At 41.2% G+C, this 18,908-nt stretch overlaps 1 protein-coding gene across 6 annotated transcripts in view; it reads left to right on the top strand.

Moving 5' to 3' along the window:
* WDFY3 (WD repeat and FYVE domain containing 3) overlaps positions 1–17,800 on the top strand; it is a 169,762-nt gene extending 151,962 nt beyond the window's left edge. For all 6 annotated transcript variants that reach the window (XM_020801740.3, XM_020801741.3, XM_078394522.1 and 3 more), the window contains 12 exons: positions 51–142; positions 442–654; positions 2,703–2,850; positions 4,337–4,491; positions 5,136–5,294; positions 6,266–6,445; positions 7,254–7,436; positions 7,931–8,027; positions 9,191–9,520; positions 10,865–10,976; positions 12,873–13,070; positions 13,983–17,800. In XM_020801740.3, the coding sequence (XP_020657399.3) occupies positions 51–142; positions 442–654; positions 2,703–2,850; positions 4,337–4,491; positions 5,136–5,294; positions 6,266–6,445; positions 7,254–7,436; positions 7,931–8,027; positions 9,191–9,520; positions 10,865–10,976; positions 12,873–13,070; positions 13,983–14,103 (1,988 nt within the window). In that variant the 3' untranslated portion in view covers positions 14,104–17,800. The remainder of the gene's footprint in view (positions 1–50; positions 143–441; positions 655–2,702; positions 2,851–4,336; positions 4,492–5,135; positions 5,295–6,265; positions 6,446–7,253; positions 7,437–7,930; positions 8,028–9,190; positions 9,521–10,864; positions 10,977–12,872; positions 13,071–13,982) is intronic.
* The last annotated feature ends 1,108 nt before the right edge of the window (positions 17,801–18,908 follow it).

Here is an 18,908-nt window from a genome sequence, read left to right as displayed (position 1 = left end):
TGTACTTGAATAGTTGTTTTACTAAAAAAAAATTTGCTGTTGTCTCATAGGTTGCAAACAGAACGGCACTAAACTTGGGGATGTAATACTCCCTCCATGGGCCAAAGGGGATCCTCGCGAATTCATCAGAGTACATCGAGAGGTAGTATACTATTGCTGTAAAATAAAAAACTAAACTGTAATCTTTTGTTCAGTTTTTGCATCTTTATTTGGGAGGAATAACATTTTTCCTGTTTTAATACTTCGTTCTTTGTTTCCTTGGCACATATTTGATAGATAGACCACAAATTAATTGTGCATTTTTCTCTGGTAACCATGTTGGTAGAAAAAGCTGACTGTGGCATGTCTCCTGTTTCACCCAATGGGATAGATAGTCTGTTTTCACCCACTTTAGTCAGGTAACATATTCTTTATTTAATGTGCACATTTTGCATTATACAGGCTTTGGAATGTGACTTTGTGAGTGCACACCTTCATGAGTGGATTGATTTAATCTTTGGCTATAAACAGCAAGGGCCTGCTGCAGTGGAAGCTGTAAATGTCTTCCATCATCTCTTCTATGAGGGACAAGTGGACATATACAACATAAATGATCCATTAAAAGAAACAGCTACCATAGGATTCATTAATAATTTCGGGCAGATTCCCAAACAGGTAATGTGTGCAAGAAAAGTTTCGGTTTGGATTTGCCAGAATTACAATACTGACGTGTTCATTTACCCATCTTTTTGCTTAGTACTTTTGTATCTCTTAATTCCTGCTCTTCAGTGCCAGAGGACTCAATTTCTAGACGCTATCATTGTAAAGGGAGGAAAGAGAAGCCAGGAGTTTGAATATAATTTCCAGGGTTTTTGATCTTCTTGTTTTCCATCCAAATCATTGATACTTAGACCTAGTATATTTTTATAGTTAGATAATTAGGAGATTATTCTTCAGATGAACAGTGTGATAAATGTTTTGGAATGGGAACACCCCAAATGGCAGGAGAGGGGAAAAGGCTGGAGCTGGAAAATCTTTTAATTCACATTAATATGAGCTTGCCTTTGGGATATTGCATATTAGATTCTATAAAGTATAACTGTAATAGGAATAACTGAATGGTAACTGTGTGAATCAGAGGCAGAATTTGGAGAAATTACTTAGTTGGACTACAGTTTGCAGAATTTCCCAACCCGAATGGTGGCTGAGAGTTGTAGTCCAAAAAAAGAAAAATGGCTAGTATACTAACTGAGGATTTATGCCAACATAAGTGCAATAGTGGTGGCAGATTTCTCCTAATTAACCAAGTGGCACGTGCATTTCTGTTTACATGCAAGTTTCACAGCTTGGTGCATGGCTAGGTGTGTGAACAGCAACTCGTTAATCAGTGGGAGTTCACTGCTAGAGTTTACACAATTTCACCCAATGCTGGCATAAATCCACAATAAGATTCTGGCCACTGACTCTTCTGATCTTACTTCAGAGATCAAAAAGAGATTCTCATCTTTCCCTTTGTTTTTACATGTTATATATAGGACTGAAATGCCTCCTATGGATTCCCCATGGAAATGAACGGGAAATAACTCCAAGAGCCTAGGATAATCTTTTTAATGTATTTTGCCCATAATGTTTTACAGGAGTGAAAAACAACAGGAGTTCTGAGGCTGTAAATTGAAGATTTAAAAAAAGAAACACAAACTCAAGCTAGCATGCTACATAGCCAAAATGTTGTTGTTGATAGGATTCCAGGTGGCTCTGCAGAACTCTCAGGAGGGTTCTCAGAATCAAGATTAACAGATTTTTAAAAAGAAGTTTCTCAAAATTAGAAAAAAAAAACCACCAAAAACATAGGAACACCAGTTAGCCTTCTTCCACAAACCCTCCCTGATATGTTTTACCCACCTTCTAGAAGCTAAAATATATCTGATCTGCCAAGCTTTTGTCATTATGGAGAGAGTACCTTTTCCCAGACTTCTCAATGCTGTCATCTGTTTTGAGAAGCATCCAATTTCATCCAGTCTCTGAGCCATTTAAGGGGCCCCTGTAATTGCTTTATGTGACTTTGGGTGTATGTAGTGACACTGGAAGTGGTAAACATTGGAATTTTGATGATTCATTGTCACATGGTGAGCTGAAGTGATTGAAAACAGCTTGTGTGTTCCATGTGATGGTGAAGTCCAGTTCCCCACCTACTCAGACTGTTAATGCTATTCTTAGGAAACCTTGGACAATCAGATGCTGTGATTAAAATAAAGTTGATGCAGTAAGTTTTAATGAATCCAATCTTTACCAGTTGACCAAAATAACTTCTTGAATTCTCTTCATAAAATCCATAGGAAGTGCAGCTTCCTTTCTTATATTCTTATAGACACCATTGGTTATGGAAATTAGAATTAATTTAACAAAATGGCTTTTCAGGACTGTAGTATTATGGTATCCTTACCTTCAATGCTATTGAGTGAGCTGCAAAAAGGATAACAAATGGAAGCAATCTTCAAGTGCTTGATCTGCTACAAGCTGATCTCTGGCAAGCAACAGAGCTACAAAATGCAGGGCAGTCCTTACCACCATTTGTCTTGTCAATAATCTGACAACAGTGGCAAAAATGGCATAATAAAGCCTTTCCGAGTCTCGAGGATGGTGTTGTCATACATTGAAAAGTGTTGCTAAAAATTACCCAGGCTCTCTTGCCTCTGAGCCTGTTATCTTCTCTCATACTGCAGTTGTTTAAGAAACCTCATCCACCAAAGCGAGTGAGAAGCCGAATTAATGGAGAAATTAGTGGAGTTTCTGTTCCACCTGGTGCTTCAAGCGACAAGATCTTTTTTCATCATTTAGACAACCTCAGGCCTTCTCTTGCTCCTGTGAAGGGTAAATGAAACTATTTTGCTTACTCTAGGTTCTTTCAACTGTGTTTGTAGTCTGAGCTTTTTGCTTTGTATTATGAAAAATGTATATGCCAGCCAGCTCCAGAAAGGGCCTTCAAAATCTCTTTATAACAAAACAAAGTGAATTGAAACCAAAGGAAAGTGAAACAATCTAACTTCCTTTGGTTAGACAGTATATTAGAATTAATAGATTAGAATCCTATGTAAATACACCTTGAACTTTCAAACAGTTTTCCCCTGCCAGTGGCTATGCTCTGTATGTTGCATTCAGACAGGTTGTTATACTCCTACAAAATTATGGAGTGTGGATAATCCATTTTTCCATTTGTGTGATACAAACCAATGCAAGTAAAGCCCAACCCCTGCATTGGGTTGTACTTCCCTGGAGCGCTGTATGGGATATCCTTTGATACGGATTCCTGCGTTGAGCAGGGGGTTGGACTTGATAGCCTTCTAGGCCCCTTCCAACTTCATGATTCTGTGATTCTATGATTACATCCAATGGAAAACTCAGCAGTGAAATTGATTTCCCCCTTATACACAACCTCTTTACAGTTACATCTGTATCTATCTAACTGTAGCTTTAAGGATACATCTGTAAGAAGCCAGCAACTGGGCTTTTTGTGTGCCACTGATACTCAGACAAAACATCTAACCTACAAACTCTGATTTACTTCCATATCTGATGACTTATTCTGGGATTGTGCAAATGCTTTCAGGATTAGAAACCAACCTTCTGTTACACTGCAGTTCCTTGTTGGCCTTTTTTAATCTGTTTTGGTTAGCGAAATGTATGTTATCAGTGGCAACTGGAGGTCTGAAAGTCCTTTCCTCACAATGAATTCCATAATAGAGGGTTCGTATTCTCAAAGGCTTTCACAGCCGGGATCCGATGGTTATTGTAGGTTTTTGGACTGTTTGGCCATGTTCTGAAGGTTTTTCTTCCTAATCTTTCGCCAGTCTCTATGGCTGGCATCTTCAGAGGACAGGAGTTAGAGCTCTGTCTGTGTTCTGGTGTAGTGTAGTTGAGTTTTTGTAGCTGTGGGATCAGCCTTTTGTCCTTTTCAGGTGATTGGGTGATTATGGGTTTATTCATGCTCCCAAGATCCAAGTCCTTCTCAACACATGTTGTGTTACAATCACAGATCTCATTAAGGATTAACTAATTTCTGTTGGTTTCTCAATAGTCAAATGCCCCTGAAAGTTTCATATCCAGTTTCTGGTTGTTCTGGGTCCTGAAAGTGGAGAAGAGTACAACACAACTTACCTCTGTTAAAATTCTTCAGAGCTGTCAGAAATGCGAGGAATTTTTTCTCAGGAAGATACCAATGTGCTTATGAAATGTACTGATGTTTGTATTGCAGTTAGGGATGACTTTTCACCTAATCTCAAGCATAGAACATATTTGTAATAGCAAGTCAAGTGCTACTTACCTTTTCCTTCCTTTCTTTCCTTCTTTTTTGGAGCAGAGCTTAAGGAGCTTGTAGGGCAGATAGTGTGCACAGACAAAGGGATCTTGGCAGTGGAGCAGAACAAAGTGTTAATTCCACCAACTTGGAATAAAACATTTGCTTGGGGTTACGCAGACCTCAGCTGCAGGCTAGGAGCCTATGAATCAGACAAGGTCTGTATATCACATTTATTTTGGTTTTTAACTGCATGCTTGAATTTTTTAAAAGACAATTTGAACTGCTAGTATGACATTTCAGAAGGCTCTAAAAAGAAAGCAAGAACAGCTTAACATCTAGAATATTTCTGTTGACCACAAAATCAGTGGGATATTTCTCTTGAATGGTTCTTATGAAACTTCATATGCCAGATCTACTTCTGTAGAATCGCTGTACGCAACTTTCTAGAATGTTACAATGGTGCTGAGAATGGCAAAAATATAGTTCTCATGTGTGGAAAATAGGTATCTACCGAGCATTGATGGTGGTCTGCCTCCTGAATTTCAAGGCTCCTCTTTTAATTTCACCCCCAGAGAACAGATGTCCACAAGAGAGAATGTTGGCCATTTCTTGTCCTATTATCTTGTGCCCACTCCTTCCCTCTTATTTGCTTTGCCTTTTAACCTCATACAAGGAGCTGGTCCCTGAATCCGAGCCCAAAATCAGCTGCTTGGTTGCTGACTGAGTACTGAAAATCAACTGCATCTGAGAGCCACCTTTGTAACAGGAGAAAGCCAGTGTTTGGATTGCACAGTTAAATGATAGTAAATATGCCTGTAAAGTTGATCTGACTTACTATTCAGATTTCTACACTTTGTAGGCCGTGGTTGTTTATGAATGCTTATCAGAATGGGGACAAGTACTCTGTGCAATTTGTCCGAATCCCAAGTTAGTCATCGCTGGAGGCACCAGCACAGTTGTCTGCGTATGGGAGATGGGCACTTCCAAGGAAAAAGCCAAAACACTTACTCTTAAGCAGGTATGGGTGCATAACAAAATAAGTTTGTAATGTAGCTCCTGTAATGAAATGGAACATTCAGCCAATTGTGTGGCAAGGAAGTGCTTTGCCTTCCCATCCTATTTGCTGCTTTGCAGATTTTTTTTGCTGAGGAGCGGAACGAGTTTGGGTTCTGCCAAAGGTCCAGGAAGGTCCACTTTCTACTCTGCACGTAGTTTGGTGCTTGTGTCTTGTTGGAAAATTGCTAAAATCAACTAAGCACAACTCAGTTTTTGTATGCTACCACTCTAGCAATGGCAGTCTCCTTTCTTAGCAATGAATAGGGAGAATTTCAGAGAGATGTTCAAAAGTGCCTGCATTGAGTCCTTGTTTCATTCTTTGGCTGTACCATTCCTTGGGCCCAGTTCACCAAGCAGTGCTGCTACAGAGTCTTACCAAGGTTTGCACAGAAAATACTTAAGACCTGGTTAAATGACTGTTCAGCAGCAGTGCCTTGGTGTATTTGCAACGCCTAACTAAAATATTTCTATCTCTGGCCAATATGCTGTCGAGTTTCCACTGAGGAGAAAGTCTTGCTAGAATAGTAATGCAGAACCATGTGCATAGCATTGTCTTTGCATAAGCAGTGTTTTCCATGAAGAAAATCCAGCCCCCACTTGTCCAATGGTGATATTTGCATAATTGGCACAATCCCATATTAGCTGAAATCTTTTTGCTTAGCATACTGCTTTGCAGTTAGAGCAGGCCCAATGAATCAGAAGTTGACTTACCAAATCCCACCGATTCAGTGGGCCTACTTTGCTTGCAGTGAGCTGAGCTTCAATGGAGATTCAGCATATTGCCTCGTGACTCTGTGTTTCAGCAGTTTTTACCTATTTTTTCTATAACAAGCTATTTCAACTTTTTTTATCCCATATTTTCTAGACGAAAACTGTTCCTGTGATATCTGTAGTTCAGCATATCTTACATTTTCTGTTGTCTTTGGCTTTTAGGCACTGCTAGGCCATACAGAAGCAGTCACATGCTTAACCGCCTCCCTGGCTTATCACATCATTGTGAGTGGGTCTCGTGACCGTACCTGCATCATCTGGGATTTGAATAAACTCTCATTTTTAACTCAACTTCGAGGTCACAGGGCCCCAGTTTCAGCACTCTGCATCAATGAGCTGACGGTATGAATCCAACATGTGTATACAGTATTTTAGGGAAGAGTCTTTCTAATAGGGTTGTAGGTTTTTTTGTTTGCTTGTTTGTATTTGGCATTTATGGATACCAAAACCACTGCTCACGTTTTCTCTCATGGCTCCCTCTTTAAGTCTAGAGGAAGCTGGCAGGGGAGGTACTGATGTTAAAAACAAGGAGAGAGACTTAATGTCGTCATACTACTATATATTCCATCCTACACTGCTGCCTGTTGTCACATAGGCAGAGGCACTTGTATTTATCATTCTCAAAATGAGATTTGGCTGAGCTGGGAGTCCAGGTGTTAATTGGGTATAGTACCTGTAAAGGAACTGCAGTTATGCTTCATGCACAACTGGATGACAGTGGAGCCAATGACCTCGAAAGGTGGTGAGTGCTCCAACACAGGAGGCATTCAAGAGAGACTTAGACAACAACCGGGCAGATGTCTTTTGATTTGTATTCCTGCATTAAGCAGGGGTTTGGATTTGATGGCTTTATAGGCCCCTTCCAACTTCACTATTCTATGATTCAGGCACACCATGGATAGGAGCCTTGCTCCATGTCGGGAAGGATGTGTCTCCCATGGTGGATCTTCAGTTTTTCTCACATTAGGTTGCATTTGCATCCTGAGACTAATGGGGCTGGCTGAAATCTGCAGCTGTAAGGCTTTGCCCTTCTTCCTCTACATGGGCGGGTGGGTGTATTTTAACTCTAGGAATGAATGCCACTAAATGTTAAAAAAATCTTCTGCCAGCAATTATGCATGCCTTGTTATTTTAATCTCCTCCTTTTCAGGGTGACATTGTGTCTTGTGCTGGCACTTATATCCATGTGTGGAGCATTAATGGGAACCCCATTGTGAGTGTGAACACCTTCACTGGGCGCAGCCAGCAGATCCTTTGTTGCTGCATGTCAGAGATGAACGAGTGGGACACTCAGAATGTCATTGTGACCGGGCACTCAGACGGAGTGGTCCGGGTAAGTCCCAGGAGATAAATTATGGGATGGGAGGCATATGTCTGTAGATAATTGTTACAGAACTTCATTTAGTATATCAGTAATTTTATAATTTAAGAACATTCCATTAAAGATGACCATGCATTTAGTCAACAGTTGCATGCACAAATGATGTGAACAGAAACGAAACTATTTTATCTCTGGGGCTGACGCTGTTCCAAACTGCAGCTCCTACGTATTTCCCCTTTTACCTAAGGCAATAATTATTTTGATGTCGACCTCATTTGTCACATTCTAGAGAGAAAATAAACACCCCACAACCCATTTTCGGGCATGTTTTAGGAAAACTGGGTTTGTCTTAAATTAAATGTTTCAGACTATTTTGTCTGGGTTTTTAAAATGCATTGTTAACTTTGCAATACATTTGGTATCCTGCCTGGAATTTTGCTGTGATAGTAATGGAAGGACATATATCAAAGGGATAAATTTGCATGCTGTATATATGTTTTGTCTAGTTCTGGCGGATGGAGTTTTTGCAGGTCCCTGAAACTCCAGCTCCTGAACCTGTAGAGACCCTTGAGATGCAAGAAGAGTGTCCAGAACCACAAATAGGTACTGTTTTTGGCTTTGTATTTCTTCTCTTCATCTGTGAATTACTAATAACATAACTCTGTCTGTATAATTCACATTCAGAGGGTAGCTGAAGAAGCAAACTGATTCATATGTGTTCAAAGAGTGGCCTGAGCTTTTGAAGGAGAGAGCAAGGTAGAGGATTCCAAAACCTCTGACCCGCTGGAGCCCAAGCACTAGGCTGGAAGTGTGCTTTCGGGAGGAAGGAATTGTTTCTGTGGTTTATGGTAGCAGGCTGGGTCCTTCTCCTCTGACTTATTTAGGCTGGATGATGCCATAGGCAGTAGCCATGCCCACTGACATCATCAGCTGGTCAGTTTGACACTTCAGCCAGGGAACAAGCTCAGCACCACCACCCCATCCTCCTTCCCAGGCAGGAAGAGTAAATGGCTCTCAGGCCACCCTTTCTACAGTCCCTGGAAGCACTTTCTGAGGCTGCCTTGTTTCCCTCCCAAACCCCTCTTCTGATTCAGAGAAGGAGATGCCACTGTTACCTGGTATTTTCTGGGAGCACCAGGTTAGACAGCAAAATTATTCCTCTCCCCCCCCACCACCACCCATGTGGAGAAGAGAAAGGGGGAGTCATCCACTGTCACCTAGCATTTGTAGGAGCCAATTAAACTCAGTTTAGATTCCCTTGGAAGAGTTTTCTCCTGCTCTCTGGTAGGGGAGGTTGGGCTTTCATGGCAGAGACTGGCAAGTCTTAGGTAAAAGTCTGACACTCAGTGGACAAGGGGCTCCACTCTCCTTGGGAAGACCTAAAAAGCATTGGTTCTCGGTGGTATAGAGAAGGCTGGGAGTGCTGTTCTTGTGTGTGGATTTGGTTTCTAGTGGCTTGCTTGCCAACTCAACTGAAAAAAACACCACTCATTTTTGACTGACACGATTCTGCCATTTCATCATGCTGACCATCCATGCCTTCTTTGTGAATAGCTGCCTGTCCATGTAGGCTGTCAACCTAGCGATTGGAGCAACACTGTAAGGCTTAAAAAAAAAACACACACACACAAGGCAACAAAGATTTTTTAAAAAACATTCCAAAATGAGTTGAATGTATTATTTGGACCTAGATTAGTTTTTTGGCAGGGTGCTGTGGTATAGGGGATGAATAATAAGCTTGTTTGTGTCCATACTGCACATAATAGGGGAGGAAGCTCCAGACGAAGAAAGCAGCGATTCTGAAACAGACGATCAGGGTTTCAACCATGATGCAAAGTTGCAGGAGAGCCAGAGCCAGCCCAACAGCATCAGCCACAGGCCTCGGTCATCCTCCGGCCGTGCAACAGCCGTGTGGTCAGCGGATAACAGCTCTGATGATTCGAGGAGATGGTCTGACCAGCTCAGTCTGGATGAGAAGGACGGGTTCATCTTTGTCAACTATTCAGATGGGCAGACAAAGCCATATCCCCATGCTCCGGTGAATCACCCCTACCCAAATCCAGGAGAATTGCGGCACTACAGCAAGCTGAAGCCAGGTGTGAAGATCCTTCTTTATTATTACAAAGGGAAAACTTGTTGTTCTTGTCCTGTAATCTAGGCAGGGTTTTGGTTGCTGGTTTGCAGTGTTCTAAATGGGTTGACAGTGGAGATCCTGAGTCTTGTTCCCCTTGCATTGTGTACAATTGTCAGTTGGCATAATGCAGCAGGACGATATGATGAATGTGCCTTCCTTTGTTGCGTCCTTTCAGTCATCTCAAAAACTTTGAAAGCTGCAACATTTTCATTAGAAGCATGAAAGAACTGCATGCACATTCAGTTTTTAAAACTGCAAATAACATAACCTGAAGAGAGTATTGTTCCTTCTGAAAACCAGAAGGCAGGTTCAAACACTGTAGTTCCAGAGAGAAGAAGGTCAATTAGATGTACTCTTCTTTCACATTCAGAAAAGCATAGGAACCATTTATCCATCCCTATGCATGTTACAGCTCAGCTGGGTAACTCTGCAATTAGGCATTCTTGTTATCTTCCTTTGTACATTGGAAGATTTAAAAGAACAAGAAACCCTGTTGCTTCTCCAGAGCCTGCAGATCGAGTATCCCCATCCCTATTCAAAGTGCTGGCCTTCTTAGAAATGTCATGGATTGTAGGTTAGGCACAGTGGTGCCTCACTTAACGATTACCTCATTAAATGACGAATCCACTTGACGATGAGGTTTTTGCAATCGCTATAGCGATCACAAAACGATGTTTTAATGGGAGAAAATTGCTTTTCTGCTTCGGGAACCAATTTTTTGCTTAACGATGGTTTAAAAACAGCTGATCAGCGGCTCTCAAAATGGCTGCCCGCTGTTTTTAGGACAGATTTTTCGCAAGACAGGTACCGGGAAATGGCCACCCTATGGAGGATCTTTGCTGGATGATTAGGTATTTAGCCCATTGGAACGCATTGAGCAGTTTTCAATGTGTTTCAATGGGTTTTTCCCCGCTTGACGATGATTTCACTGTACAGTGATTTCACTGGAACGGATTAACGTCGTCAAGCGAGACACCACTGTACTTGTTCATCTTCTGTGTGTGCTTAGTATCATATCCTCCTTCTTTGTGGCCTCTGTGAATGCACAGAGTTGGGTTGTTCTGTGCCTGTGCAGGACGTCTCGGAAGTTTCTAGAGCTTAAAGACATGTGATTAGTAGGACATTCCCCCATGGAGTGCATGCTCCACCCTCCAAAGGTCCCCTTAGTTTCTGTAAGAGTCAAAGACCTATATCAAAATACAATGTGATGGACAGAAGGGAAGATGGGCGAGATGTGTGGATTCAGAGAGGACCACTAGAGGAACCATGGTTCCAGGTAGGTAACCTCTCTTTTTTCATCCCATAGGTTACAGATGGGAGCGGCAGCTAGTATTCAGGAGCAAGCTAACTATGCACACAGCCTTTGATCGCAAAGACAACACGCATCCTGCAGAGATCACAGCATTAGGCATCTCCAAGTGAGTAATGGGTTTGTTCGTGTGCTCATGTTCCCTCTGAAAGTATTGTGAGATTTGAGCTCATCTGAAACAAAAGGCACAATGCTATTTTTAAATAGCAAACACTCTTTTAAGCTACATGAAAAGAAGTATAGTCTCCAAATCACACAAAATACTAATTTCACTCTATTCAGCATTTGTTAGGAGTTCATTTGGAGTTCCAGACATGGCACTTTAAGAAGGTTGCAAACAAAATGGAACAGGTTCAGAGGAGGGCAACAAGGATGATCAGGGGAGTGGAAACAAAAATGGAAGGATGGCCCTCAGAAAAGACTGCAGGGAGATATGAGAGCACTCTTCAAATATCTGAAAGGTTGTCACACACAGGAGAGGCAGGATCTGTTCTTACATTCCAGAGTGCAGGACACATAATAATGAGCTCAAGTTACAGGGAAGCCAGATTTCGGCTGAATATCAAGAAAAACGTCATAACTGTTAGAGCATTATGACAATGGAACCAATTATTTTGAGAAGTGGTGAGCTCTCCAGCATTGGAGGGAGGCATTCAAGAGAAAGTGAGACAGCCATGAGTCAGATATACTTTAACTTGGATTCCTGCCTTGAGCGGGGGGTTGGATTTGATGGCCTTATAGTCTCTTCCAACTCTGTTGTTCTATGATAATTGGTTCCTTTTGGGTCTAGAGAAGGGACCACTGACTAAAAATAGCTTTAAATTAAGTAAGACTTCCATCACACCTAGTTGAGCGTGAAGCCATGATAGCTAAGGAAACATTTTCTACTGTCCAGTCCAGTGACTGGACAGGCAGTCCAGTCACTGGACAAAAAAGATGGCTGTTGTGTCCAGCTTCTGCATTTGCAACAGCAGCTGATTAGCTAGTGTGAGGCCCAGCCCCAAAACAGTACTGACAGAAAACAGGAAAGGTTAATAAAATGGCAATCTGCCCAGTGTGTTACAGCGGAGACTTACCTCCAGGGTATAGGAAGAACAATGTGGGCTTTTATCCAAACACCCTGGAAAGTTACTCGGGCACCAGCAGAGGCGGGGGACATTGGCAAAATTGACTCCTCCTTGATTGGATCTCAGTTTGGTGCCAAGCTGCGAAAAAAAAAAAGATTTCTGTTTTCTTGAATGATTCATGTTTCTTCTGGTCCTGAAGCTTGTTCGTTGTTGCTTTAATGTAAGTTTTGGCTCATCTATAGTAGTATATCCTGGCCTTGTTACTGGTTTAGAGGGCTGCTTTTTCTTGTTCTCTCTTTGAAATACGAGATTATACTTAAGACTGTTTAAATTCATCATCTGTGTGAGGACTTTGCCCTGAATGGTGAACTATACATTTTTGAAAAAATAAAGAAGAAATTCGACTGACCAGCCTGTGCGTCTTCAACTCATAATGGTTTGACTTATTATTAACAACAATAACAATAATCATAATCATCATCTGCATTATGGTTTATTTATAATGCCCTTGAAGAATTCCTTCACTAGAATGCAATGACCGTGTTATCTTTTGCCCTCCCACCAACCTTCCCTCATTTTGTTTCCATTTTGGAGACAGGAATGTCTGAAGGGGTGAGCCTTAGCTTGGTTCATCCAGTATGTTGAATGTCCACATTTGCTCCATGAACGTGGTGTGGAAGAGAGGAGAGAGTCAAGTTGGCCTCCGCATCCCTTAGGGCAGTGGTCCCCAACTTTGTCCTCCAGATGTTCTTGGACTTCAACTCCCAGAAATCCTGGCCAGCAGAGGTGGTGGTGAAGGCTTCTAGGAGTTGTAGTTCACGAACATCTGGAGGCCCAAGGTTGGGGAGCACTGCCTTAGGGTGCTTCTCTCCAGTGAGGTTAAGCGGACATACTTCAACCGCGAGATCGTTTGTAAGTGGGTTTCTTTCCTCCCCTAGGGATCACAGCAGGATCCTGGTAGGTGACAGCCGAGGCAGAGTCTTCAGCTGGTCTGTCAGTGACCAGCCAGGCCGCTCTGCAGCTGACCACTGGGTGAAAGACGAAGGCGGGGACAGTTGCTCCAGCTGCTCGGTCCGGTTCTCCCTGACTGAAAGGCGTCACCACTGCAGGAACTGCGGGCAACTCTTCTGTCAGAAGTAAGAAAGACCATCATGATCTTTCCTATAAATGTATTAAAGGATGGTGAATGGAGGTGGTAAACATAAGGGTTTCCCAATAGCAATAACAAACAGGAGGCAGTTTACTTTATCTCAGTAGCAAATCAAACACATTTTCCTGAACAAAAAAAAAAAAAAAGGGAGGGGAAAGGAGACTGTGCAATAAATTATCTTAGAACTTGGATGGACATTATTTTGTCATAGATGGCATAAATGTTGTTTGTTGGCATAAAAAGCCATTATAAATTCACAAACCTGTGATGATACATGCAGGAAAGCAGGTCCCTCCCTTCGGAGAAAAGGAGCCACATTAGCCTGATTGAGAGACAGAAAGAGGTTGATGGTTCCAAGATCGGCACCTGTAACTGTGGTTCTTAAAAAGGTCACATCATTTGTACGCCTTCAGAGAGACTGAATGGGGCTGTAAAATAGAGCTGAGGAGTTTTGGTTGTGCACACTTAAACGGCCATTAGTCTCTAAGGACTTGGAACTGAGGTTACATTTTGAGATCAATACCAATTACCTCAGATTTCATTTCGTCTACTCAAGTCTGCTATGGAGCCCACTCCTTAATCCATTTGTGCGTTAAATGTTGTTTCCCCTCACCTCACTCTACCCCAAGTTGCCAGAGTGTCACTCAAGATCTTTAAAACAACTGAATATTGAGCAAATAGGTGGGTGCCTTACGAATTTACCCTTTTGTGTTCTTTTTTAAAAAAATTATTTAACTATAACATAAACCAAAATACAAATTAACTGTATTTCCCGCCACCGTAGTCGGGACCTCTTGAAATAATCCTCCTCTTACGCCATCTATATTCTTCTTCTTCTTCTATTTTTGTTCTCTTCTCCAGAAGTGCATTGATTCTTGATTTGTGTTCTCCTCTTCAGGTGTAGTCGTTTTCAGTCTGAAATCAAGCGTTTGAAAATCTCCTCCCCAGTACGGGTTTGCCAGAACTGCTACTACAACCTGCAGCATGAACGAGGCCCTGAGGACGGATCCTGGAATTAGCACGTTAAAAGACAAAAACGCGGACGCCCAGCTTTGCACTGCTAGGACGCAAAGAACGCAGTGGCTTAACGAATTCCAAGAACATGCAGTGCATTTCGAAGGGATTGCAGTGCTAGCCCCTTAACACTTCTTTGTACTGTGCATTAAAGCACTGCAAACAAAAGGGATCATTAATTATCTTGCCTGTACATTTGCAGAGATGGGGCTGAACAACATTCATGTGACCAGCGAGTATCGGGTGGGCGATGAGCGGTTGCCACAACTGCGGTAGGAACCCTCAAGACCCAGCCCTTCCCACTAACATGGCTAAGAGGAAAATCCATAATTAACCATCTCTTGTGCAGTCTTCATTTTGTAGTTAGTCACCTTATTTGGGTTGCAGGAAGCAGGAGGCTTTTTAGATGATAGTTGTAAATCTGCCTTCTTTGCAAGCAAACTGTGGATATTGTAAATAGGTATAATGGCCTTTTTATTGAAGTATGAACTGAACTGCCTGTTACAGAGGACTACAGACCAACCACTATACTTTGCATCTCATCTTTAGCTCATTTATTTACTAAAAGATGAATATTTTTTAAAGCATTAAGAGGCATTATCTGTATTTTTTTCTTTACAACCCAGACTGCATGTTTGTTCTTTCAGTTATTTGCATAATCCTAACTTAAACCAAGCTATTTAGAATTCTGAAAAGGGGAAAGAAAAAACAAACGCAATCCCATTTCTTTGGGGCAGTAGGATTCAGAATATTTTGTTGTAAACTGTAAGATAAGGAGCATCTTTTGGTTACATTTTTTAAATACAGAAGCTTGTGTAGAATCTGTCATTGAGTTTAAGGATTTTTTTTTTAATACCATATGGACCTGCTGCATTGTTCACTCTAGGTATTACAAAAAAACAGGCAGACTAGATTTTATTTCCAGGACAGTAGTAAATGACAGTAGTAAATCCAGGCCCTTTTAATATTTTTTTTCCTAGAGAAGAAAATGGACCATTGTTTTCCCCCTTAGGTATTGTCTACACATAACTACTGTTGTTTAAACTGGATATTTCTGATACCAAACCTGGGTTGGATTATGGGGGACTGTTCTGTTGCACAGATGCCTTGGAAATACATAGGAGTTACCTATATTCCATTTACTGTGGTGGAGTTTGTCATTCCCATCAGGAGTTGCCCTCAAAACTGCACCCACCTTATAGGCCACCTTGACCATTCTGCGGTATCTTTGGGGGATGTTAGTTAAATTTTCATTACAGGAATATCTGCTTCATACATTGGTATTAACGATACAAGAGGCAAAAGACAGATCAAATGCAATGCCATGAGTAGACTCCTTAGAACGAAACCTTGGAGAAATACCAGTTTTTCTTTCGCTTTTTACAACCCCGGCATCAAGCATATTTTTTCCCTAAATGAGTCATGATGACTTTCATCAACCTTGGAAGTGTTGAGTATGTTCACAGATACTGTAGTTGCACATGGGAAAGGTGGAGGTCAGCAAGAAATTTAAAAAGTCTCACTGGCACACTATAGAGTGAAAAAGGTATGTGGCAGAACACTGGAGCAGTGTACACACATTCTAAGGTATAGTGGTTCACTTAGGAAAAAATAAGCATATATTAGGGTTTGAGTTGCTTGCACAGGTCCAATGGACACACACTCACACACACCCCCAGGCTCCTAGAGATTTTGTGCTCTCTTTGGAATAGAAATCAGCAAGTTTTGTCCACTTAAACCTCTTGAGAGTGGTGTATGCACTGATCAGTAGAAACCTTTGTATTTTGAAGATGTACATTCTTAAGTTATAATGGACTATAAGAATTCGATCAATTTGTAATTTGATATGTGTAGTTCAGGCCCTCAAAGGAATAATTCCATGCGATCATTACACAGGTCTTTTAAGGGGATTTCATCTATTCCAAAATTAGCAGTTCTAGTCCAGCAGCTGTTCTTCTGCCTTGCCCTTGCAAAGAAAACAAGTTTCCATATTCACCTACTCAGTATATTGTTTCATTCAGCTGATAGCAGAATTGCCAAGCCAAATCAGTTGCAGCATTTGCTGGAATTTAATTTCATTATATAGACTTAAGCACAGATACACTTAAGCAGTTTATTGAACTCACTGTAGTAATACTTGTTTTAAAAGGGCAAACATTATTTCTTTTACAAACAGTTTCAATAAATTTGAAATTATCCAAAAGGCACCTTTACTCCATTGCATTTTAGTTTCTTCTTGTATGTCTGTGTAATTTAACCTGGAAGACCTTAACATGAAGTCTGTGTCTTTAGCTTGAGAAGAGTTTGGGATGAATTTAAATCACAATAAATTCCTTCAAGCAGAATTCTAGGCACTAAATGGCACTAATACCACAGATACAACTAATGCTGGGTCATTAGAAGACAACAGGATGTGTAGAGATGTTTATTGTGTTAATTTTTTAAAAAAAATAGTGTGTTTAACTACATTAGACATGTTGTACCAGTGTTATTCTACACTTTTTACATTTGACACTCTTCTCAAGACAGAAGGTATTTTATCTTTGTGACTGACTGTTGTGTACAGGTGTATCTAAAGTTCAGTATGCTGAATTTCTCAGCTGTTTGATGGGTGACAGTTTCTTCCAGAACTTATTTCTGTATCCAACAGGTGGATACAGGGGGCTACGTCCTGTTGATTAGAGAGGAAAGACTCACCTATACCAAAAATAGGTGTTCTACAGCCTCCATTTATTCCACTGGCAGCTGTCTTGAAGTTCCCATGAGCTCCACTGGAATGAAGGAATGGCAACCTCCACAAATTCTTAGTGCCGTTAAGCGTGGACAGTCCCCTGGCAGCTGCTGCTGTAACCCAAAAACCAATGTTTCTAACCATCTCATGGACTTGCATCCATGTTCTGGGCCAAGCAGCTCAATAGCAGTTCTCACCAATTTCTGTTTTAGCATCAGAACGTTTTGATGACCAGAAGCAGCACACTAGCCCATTGCACTGTCCTGCATCTTTCCTCCTGCCTTGTTCTTTGATGTAATTCTTCCTGAACACATCCATGTGCTCTACCTTTGTTTGTAATGTGTTACTGTAGTGTTCATGCTTAGGCAGGTGAGAGTGGCTGCCTTCATCCATCTGTCCAATAGCAAAAACACTTTAGGCACATTATTTTGCACTTTCTTATGTATAAAAATCAGTAGAAACTTATTTTTTGCTTTGTATCATTTGAAAGACTCTTTTTGTTTTGGTAAATGAGCTGTGTATAAAAAATATTTATGCAGTTAAAGAACTGTTTTTAGAAAATATTTTTAATTTCAGCAAGTTTGGTTACTTGTTGCATGACTTAACACAACTGACTTTTTGTGTCAGTACAATGTATATTTTTGTCCTGTTACTAATTTGTAAACCCAAGAGTAAATGGCCATTTATTTGTACAGCAGCAGGAGTAAAGTGGAGATAACTGGCTATGACTGGAGGGGTGGCATTTTGTACTATATTGCAGAATCCAGTATCTGTTTTTTGGTGGTTATGTAAAAGGCCTGAAGAATTACTATCTAGTGTGCAATCTGTGATATCTGAATGTTTTATTGTATATTTGTCTCCAATGCAAAAAGGTAGAGTAACACAATTACAATACACAATTAAATGCAATAGTTCAGGTAATATTTTTTTTTGTTTTCATTTCAAATAAATAATTGCTATTTACCACCACATTTTTTGTTTTGATCTTTGCAAAATTGTTTTAAATTGGTAGTTTTTGTTGTTCAGTCAGTGTCACTTGTATTTGTGTGTACTTGAGCACACAAAGAAAATGTATGAATAAACAAGTGAAACAAGGTCCCAGAGAAATGTTGGGGGCTAAGACCAAAGGCTGTTGCAAGTTACTGAAACCCACTACTGCACTCTGACTTTTGAGACTTTTCACTCCTGAAGACTAGATACATATTTTAAGTGGAGTCTTCCTCCAGAAGACAAGGCCTCCCTAAAGGCACTCTTATACCTCAAAATTGAACTGTTTCTTAAGACTGGCAGACAGGGTCTGATAGTTGCATCTTAGGCGGAGGTTTGGTGCCACCTCGCCAGTCTGTCCATAGAACCATTAGGGCAGGGCAAACTGCTGTTCTGAAGACTAGACTCTTCTTTCCTTTCCCCTGAAACTTAGACCCTTAGAAATGGGTAGTGGATCGGTTGTAGGGATCATTTGCAATCAGGCAAATGACCGAATTTAGCTAGAATTGTCTCCCTGCACAAGCAGCCTGTCCCCAGCATGCCAATCACTAGTGCAGGAGAGAAATGGATGCAGAACACATATCTCATAACTGTCTTGGTCACTTTCCCTACTATAGGGCACATGAAAACACTTCTGGCATAGAAGATCTTCCTGCTGTAGCTTTATGCTTTTTAACAGTCCATGAGGTCTCCATGAATGATGACAAGGAAGGTTTGAGACCACTACTCAGGAGCGGAAAGATCTTAAGGTTTTGAGAATGAGGAGAGTCCTCCTAAACCTTCTCTCTCTCTCTCACACACACACACACGTTGATCTGCTAACCTACTGGCTTCCACTGCATCCAACATTTCACTTTTCTTGCTTATTTCCCATTTGTCAGGAATAGAATGACTATAGAACAGGGCCGCCATTTGCGGCCTGCTGGATGATAGTTTGTCGCCCCCGCCTTGCTTGCCTCCCCTGAAGCGCCTATGTGGCCTCTGCTGTCAAGAATCGAAAAAAGCCATGCCTCACTCGCTGACTCTCTCCCATGACAGTTCCTCGGAGCCCCAGCCGAGCTAAGGAAACTCCTGGGCAGCTTCCTCGGGCTC

This window comes from Pogona vitticeps, chromosome 5 (genome assembly GCF_051106095.1).
Source record: "Pogona vitticeps strain Pit_001003342236 chromosome 5, PviZW2.1, whole genome shotgun sequence".
Lineage (NCBI taxonomy): Eukaryota > Metazoa > Chordata > Lepidosauria > Squamata > Agamidae > Pogona > Pogona vitticeps.
Note: the sequence above shows the minus strand (reverse complement) of the source record. Positions and strands in the feature narration are given on the sequence as shown.